The sequence below is a fragment of the Primulina huaijiensis genome, chromosome 8 (assembly GCF_012295235.1).
Source record: "Primulina huaijiensis isolate GDHJ02 chromosome 8, ASM1229523v2, whole genome shotgun sequence".
NCBI classification, from domain to species: domain Eukaryota; kingdom Viridiplantae; phylum Streptophyta; class Magnoliopsida; order Lamiales; family Gesneriaceae; genus Primulina; species Primulina huaijiensis.
This window is the reverse complement of record NC_133313.1, coordinates 3,794,312-3,802,098: the sequence shown is the minus strand read 5'-3', so window position 1 is coordinate 3,802,098 and position 7,787 is coordinate 3,794,312. Positions and strand designations below refer to the sequence as shown.

Sequence of the window (7,787 nt, the reverse complement as noted above, 5' to 3'; positions counted from 1 at the left end):
GACGCTATTCCCTCCGAAACGGCCCAACGAACGATAGTCACCACCTTAAAGTCGTGAGGTAGGGGCTGAAATCGCGAAATTCTTTCGTTTAGGCCTCCGAAACGTCGTTTTTGCCGTTTTAGGAAATATTCGTAAACCCTATAACTTCTCCTAGGAAATTTCGAATTCGATTCCATCGATTGTCCCGGAATCCTCTCGACATATGCTTCGAACCCATGTGTCAAAATCCCAACTTTCCATTTTTTTTATTTATATATATATTTGTGTATTTCCGAAAATTTCATATATATTGCATATTGCCCTTGTTAGATATTGCCTATTGTCGATTCTGAGCATTTCCATTTTTTGATTTCAGGAAATGGCTCCGTCTACTCCTATGCGACCCCGCACCCGTGCCCAAGCTGCCATCCGTATGAAGGAGCTTGCCCTTCACTTTCAGTCCCGTCAGATTCAGCGATTTAGAGCTAAACTGAGTGAGAGAAAGAGGGAGGTCGAGCTTCTAACCGCTGAGAAAGATGAGATCCATGTCCGTCTTACCCAGTCGATCTATCAGGGTGAGCTAGTTAGGAGTGATAACATAGACCTCAGGGATGTCATAGAACAGTGCAAGTATCAACATGGAAAGTTACGAGAGGATGTGGAGCGTTATCACAAGGAATTGGAGGAAGAGAAATAGCAGAATGCCAAAGGTAAGAGGAGACTGGAAAATTCAGGTGATGCCATGAATAGCCTTGCCTATGTGCATCAACGTCTGGTCCAGCAAGTTGAAGCTCTAAAGGAGCAAATCAAGCAGAAGAAACAGTACCATCTACAGTATCAGCAGCATTGGAATGACGAGATGGACGTGGCTGATGCGGAGAGACAGGAACTTAAAGCGCAGGTGGCCCAGCTCACGGAAGAGAACGCCCAGTTTACGCATATGGTGGAGGTACTTCAAGAAGAAGAGCCAGAGGAGGAACCGGAGGAGGAGGAGCCTATTGAGATAGACGAGCCGATAGCTGCCGTAGGAGATGGAGAGATAGAGGACTAGATTACCTTGATGACCTTTCCTTAGTACTAAGAGATTATATTTCCATTGTTGCTATTTTATTTTATTCCGTACGATTTGTTTCCATTCAGTACTATTTGTTACATTCAGTTGTTCACCTACATTCAAAAATTAATAACAGTTATGTTTATTTATTAACTTCAATTGTTCCAGCATAACTTATTTATTCAATCTTGTCGTTATGCACATCAAATTCTTAGAAGCGTTTAATTGTAGGAAATGGCCGGTAGACCACCAAGGCAAAACCGCAACCCCCCTTATGCAAACAACAACAATGCCAATGAAGAGGACAATGGACCACCACCTGGTTTCAGTCTTAACCAGGCCGACCTCATGGCCATAGCCACGATCGTGGAAACAACATTGCAAGGGTTAGTGAACCCGAACGCCAATCAACCACCACCACCTCCACCACAGCACGGAGTCAAATTCCACTATGAATCACTGCGCAAGAACAGGTGTCCAACTTTTAGTGGCGCCGCCGACCCTGAAGTTAGCCAGAGTTGGCTGAAAAGCGTGGAGACTCAGCTGCGACTGTTGGAAGTCCCTGAGGTACTGAAAGTGGATGTGGTTGTGCCTTTCCTGGAGGATAGAGCAGGCAAGTGGTGGGAAGCAATCTCACCAGCCATGACAGCTGCAGGACCAGTCACTTGGCAGCATTTTAGAGAAGCTTTTCTGAAACAGTATTATCCAGCCAAAGTTAGACTGCAGAAACTGAGCGAGTTTGAGAACTTCACCCAGACTCCGGACATGTCAGTTGTGGAATACACCTCCCAGTTTAATGCCCTAGGATCTTATGCTCCGGCAATCATGGCGGACGAAGTTTTGAAATTGCACCGTTTTAAGAAGAGATTGAACAGCAGGATCCAATCAACCCTAGCAGTCTACCAACCTGCCAACTTTTCAGACTTGATGGGCGCAGCTATCCGAGCTGAAACTGATATACAGCGCACAGAGAAAGAATTTAAAAACAAAAGACCTTTGAACAGTCAATCCTCGCATAACAGTCAGACTTTCAAGAAGCCTAATCAGTCCAGTGGACCATCTAAAGGGCCTTCGCCTGCCACTAACTACCAAGATATTAAGCCTTGCCCAACTTGCCACTTACGACACCTGGGAGAATGTCGTAGGGCCAGCGGTGTATGCTTTGGATGTGGGAAATCGGGGCACATCATTGCAAAGTGTCCTACCGCCGCCAACCGACCAGCAGGGCCGAACAGAGGAACTGAGCCAAATGCGGGAACAGGACCTAGTAAACCAAAGGAGGACAAACTTAATGCCAGGGTCTTTGCCATGACTCAGGAAGAGGCCGACGACGCAACTGAAGTCGTGTCAGGTACCATTCTAATTCAATCAGTGCCTGCTTATGTGTTATTTGACTGTGGTGCCACACATTCTTTTATGTCTAAGAGGTTTGCTAAGAAGTTAGGACGTAAGTCCGATAAGCTAATTGAACCTTTCCGAATAGCCACACCTACCATTAGGGCCATTGAAACTGACGAAATCTACAGGGATTGCATAGTCAGGATTGGTGAGCAGACTTTTAGTGCCGACCTGATACAGTTGATCATGGTCGATTTTGACATCATCTTAGGGATGGATTGGTTAGCAAGAAACAGTGCGATTGTATATTGTAGGAAAGATAGTCAAACTCCGGACCCCAGATTAGGAGGAAGTCTTCTTTCATGGTAAATCCAAGGAACGAAAGTCACTGCTTTCCGCATCTCAAGCTTGGAAAGCCATGAAATCCAGAGAAGACATCTGCCTAGCGATGGTCAGTGAAATAAAAGGAGAAATCGAGTTGAAACTGGAGGACATCCCTATAGGAAGCGAGTTCCCAGATGTTTTTCCAGAAGAACTCTCGGGGACGGTCCCGAACCGCGAAGTGGAGTTCGAGATCAATCTGGTTCCCGGTGCTGCACCAATCTCTAAGGCACCCTATAGAATGGCACCAGCCGAACTCAAGGAGCTGAAAGAACAACTCCAAGATTGCTAGATAAAAGGCAAATTCGACCGAGTGTGTCCCCGTGGGGAGCTCCAGTACTCTTCGTGAAGAAGAAAGATGGGAGTATGAGATTGTGCATCGATTACAGAGAACTGAACAATATCACAATCAAGAGCATATACCCTCTGCCTCGGATAGACGACCTGTTTGATCAGCTTAAAGGAGCCGCCGTCTTTTCTAAACTGGATTTGAGGACAGGATACCACCAGTTGAAGGTCAGGGCTGAGGATATCCCCAAAACAGCCTTTCGAACCAGATATGGGCATTATGAATTCACAGTGATGCCTTTTGGTCTGACCAACGCACCGGCAGTATTCACGGATCTGATGAACCAAGTATTCAAGCCATTCCTGGATCAGTTCATAGTGGTATTCATCGACGATATCCTCGTCTATTCTCCTGATGAGACGAGCCATGAAGAGCACCTTCACCTTGCTCTGCAAACCTTAAGAGAGAATAAGCTCTATGCTAAGTTCAGCAAGTGTGAATTCTGGCTAATGAATGTGTCATTTCTAGGACACGTGATCTCGAGGGAAGGAGTGTCAGTGGATCCAAGGAAGGTACAGGCAATTACAGAGTGGCCGAGACCTAAGAACGCCACCGATATCAGAAGCTTCCTTGGATTGGCAGGTTACTACCGGAAGTTTGTTGAAGGGTTCTCCTCCATAGCCGTACCACTGACGAAACTCACACAGAAGAATTCTAAATTCATCTGGAATGAAAGTTGTGAGAAGATTTTCCAGACATTAAAAGAGAAACTCACATCCACGCCAGTGTTGATCTTGCCCGCAGAGAATAAAGATTTCACTATCTACAGTGACGCCTCTAAGGAAGGCCTAGGGTGCGTACTCATGCAAGAAGGAAGAGTGATCGCCTACGCATCAAGACAGTTGAAACCGCACGAGCAGAACTACCCTACTCATGATCTGGAACTAGCAGCGGTTGTCTTCGCCTTAAAGATTTGGAGGCACTACCTCTACGGTGCTAAATGTGAAATCTTTACAGACCATCAGAGCATCAAATACTTGTTCACCCAAAAGGATCTGAATATGAGGCAAAGGCGATGGATCGAATTTCTGAAGGATTATGACTTGACCATAAGCTACCATCCGGGTAAAGCAAACAAAGTGGCTGATGCGCTAAGTCGGAAGGGCCCAGGAAAAGTGACTCTAGCTTCCCTCTCGGCCCAGCCATGTCTACTGAAGACCGTCAAGTTAAAGGAAGATCGAGACCCAGCACTGACCAAACTTAAGGAGCAAGTCAGAGAAGGGAAATCGCAAGATCATCAGATTGATGACCAAGGAATCCTATGGATAAAAGGAAGACTGTGTGTGCCAGACAGTGATAACCTTCGCCAAGAGATAATGGCAGAAGCGCACAAGTCAAAATTCTCAGTCCATCCAGGCAGTACGAAAATGTACAGGGATCTCAAGAATAATTTCTGGTGGAATGGCATGAAAAGAGATGTGGCTGAATTTGTCTCCAGATGTCAGGTATGCCAGCAGGTCAAAGTCGAACACCAGCGGCCTGAAGGATTACTGCAACCTCTGGAAATTCCCGAGTGGAAATGGGAGCATATTTCCATGGACCTTGTGGTAGGATCGCCAAAGTCTAGGCAAAGCCATGACGGTATATGGGTGATCGTGGACAGACTCACGAAGACTGAACACTTCCTACCCGTCCGCATGAATTACAATCTCGACAAGTTGGCTTCGCTGTACATGGATAATATTGTGAGACTGCATGGAGTACCAGTGAGCATCCTATCTGACAGAGACCCGAGGTTCGTCTCAAGCTTTTGGAAGAACTTTCAGGAGGCTATGGGAACGAAAGTGACCCTAAGTACGGCCTATCATCCTCAAACCGATGGGCAAACTGAGAGAACCATCCAAACCCTAGAAGATATGCTGAGAGCATGCGCCCTTGAATTCAGTAGCCACTGGAGTACTCACCTACCCTTAATTGAGTTTGCTTACAACAACAGTTACCACAGCAACATCGGAATGGCCCCATACAAAGCTCTCTATGGAAAGAAATGTCGATCACCACTTTATTGGGACGAAGTGGGAGAGAAAGCCGTAGTGGGACCCGAGCTAGTACAAATGACAGTGGACAAGGTCAAAAATGTCCGAAAAAAGCTCAAGGCAGCTCAAGACCGACAGAAGAGCTGGGCCGATCTTAAAAGAAGGCATGTAGAGTTCAACGTGGGCGAGAAGGCTTATGTGAAAGTCTCGCCTATGAGAGGTGTTGTCCGATTCAGTAAGGCCGGGAAACTGAACCCTCGATATGTTGGACCATTTGAAATCTTGGAAAAAGTGGGCACGCTAGCATGCAGGCTGGCACAGCCACCAAGCATGTCAAAAATCCACAACGTGTTTCACGTGTCCCAACTGAGGAGGTACATTCCGGACCCAAGTCACGTGTTGGAAGTAGGACCACTCTTGACCGAAGGAAACTTGGGAGAAGGACTGAAATACGAAGAAGTCCCTAGCAGGATCGTGGACACCAAGGAACAAGTTCTTAGGCGACGTATCATTCCCTACGTCAAGGTACAGTGGTCCAACCACTCAGAGCGAGAGGCGACTTGGGAAGTTGAAGAGAAGATGAAAAAGGAATATCCCTACCTATTTGGAGACCAAGCCAACTCAAGTTTCGAGGACGAAACTTCTCATAAGGAGGGAGGGATGTGACAACCGATTTTTTTTCCCATATGATTAAACAATTGTAAGGAAATTTAAAGAGTAGAGGATATTCTTTTTGGATTATTGTGTTAAAATAAGGGATGTATATTGGAGAATATTTTATGGAAAATCTTTAATGTCAAGATATTATTATTACATGCAATTGTATAAGCCTAATTTCGAAATTTTGGGGGAGGAATTTTACAATATTTGGGATATCATACATGTAGAGGAATTAAGGCTAAATCTTACTAGAGATTTTCGAAATTTCCCTATGATGCATGCCAAATTATTGTGATGGTTGGATACTTGAATAGTTGGAAGCAAATCATCCAAGATGGCTCAAAAGCCTTCCCACCTAGCAACTTAATTTTCGAAAATATTGAGGGGCAAGGAGATCAAGGAACAAATCTCACCAATTTGGTAGCTGAATTTTTGATTTTAGCAAGGAGAATTGGAGGCAAATATTGTGAGATTTGAGGCAATATTGAGCATGATTTAGATGACATACTTAGCCTCATCCCTCTCCCCTATAAATAGTCCATCAACACCTAGCATTCCTACACTAATTTTCGAAAATCCCTAGCTGCATATTCTCGAAATTCAGCAGCTTCTACATAGCCGAAACTNTGATTTTAGCAAGGAGAATTGGAGGCAAATATTGTGAGATTTGAGGCAATATTGAGCATGATTTAGATGACATACTTAGCCTCATCCCTCTCCCCTATAAATAGTCCATCAACACCTAGCATTCCTACACTAATTTTCGAAAATCCCTAGCTGCATATTCTCGAAATTCAGCAGCTTCTACATAGCCGAAACTCTATCCAAAAATCGTCCCAAAAGTTAGCCTAAAAATCGAAGCCGAAGTTCCGCCGAGTGTAGGGCAAGGAACGATCCATTCCCGAAGCCGAACCACCACGTTTTTAGCATCAATTATACTGTAAGTGGGCTTGATTTTAAAAGTTAAATTTCGGTTTTGATGTTTATGAAATTTCGGTTTTTGGTTTTAAAAAAATTCGGTCGAGCTCCGTCTCCCATCTATACGTTTTTTTTAATGAAATTTTGATACGTTTATGTTTTGACACTGTGAGAATTCCCTGAAAATGGGTGGAATTCCAACATATGGCCCTTCACGGTGGGATAGAACCGTTTTATGGCCTCGCCCCCTTAGAGGATTAAAACTTAGGGACTGACGTCAGTAAACCGTTAAAGGTGAAAAATCGCAGTGTTATTATGTTATGGATATGATGAAAAGCATGCTGTATTTATATGTGATGTTTTCAAAAATGTTATAAAATTTTATGTTGTGTTTGAAATTCTCTCATTTACTGAGTATTTTCCAAAATACTCATCCCCCTTACTCTCCCCTCCGAGATAAGTCCGAAGAACATGTTGAGGATGAAGAGTCTGAACAATTTTGGGGCTGGTGATTCGCAAGATTAGTAATAGTCTATATTTCGAATTTAATGTTTAAAACTTGTAAGACGTTTCCGCATTTATTTCTGTCGTTTAGTGGTTTCGGTATTGTAAAGACAATGTTTATTTCGTTGAAATTATGAATTATAAACTGGTTTCGGTTTATACTGTGCTACAAAGGCTTGTTGTTTCGATTGTGTGATTGTCAAACAACGCCGGTGTCAATCCCGAGTTTCGGGGCGTGACAGTATATGTATGTATGTAGTATAATTCACAATTGGTCCCCTCATTTTATGCCACGTTCCCGATTTCGTCCCTCATTTTTCAATTGCCCCGATTTTGTTTTCCATTTTTCGCGATGTTTCCGGATTTTGTCCTACAGTTATGTTTTGAGTTAAAATTGACGGAATCCAGTTATGTGATTGTCTAGATTTGAACTTGAACCGGAAGTTGAATTCGGAAAATTCTTGTCACTGGAACCAAATGAAACAGCTGTACACTGCTTCTTCTTATATGCATCAAAAAGCTTTCACTGCATCTTCCCTGCTCTAATATGATTTGTGGGAAGTACGAAATTTATTCGCTTCACTTGTGCTTCTTTCCAACTGTCCTAAATACCTAGGATGATATATCA

The 7,787-nt window shown here is 43.8% G+C and overlaps 1 protein-coding gene across 1 annotated transcript; it reads left to right on the top strand.

Annotated features, from left to right (window-relative positions):
- The first annotated feature begins 1,267 nt into the window (after positions 1-1,267).
- On the top strand, positions 1,268-2,740 carry LOC140982950 (uncharacterized). Its single transcript, XM_073449744.1, has one exon. The coding sequence runs from the start codon at positions 1,268-1,270 to the stop codon at positions 2,738-2,740; it is 1,473 nt and encodes a 490-aa protein (XP_073305845.1).
- Positions 2,741-7,787: the final 5,047 nt, after the last annotated feature.

Excerpts from the sequence above, each read along its gene's own strand:
- LOC140982950 (XM_073449744.1), top strand. The coding sequence starts at position 1,268 with ATGGCCGGTAGACCACCAAGGCAAAACCGCAACCCCCCTTATGCAAAC.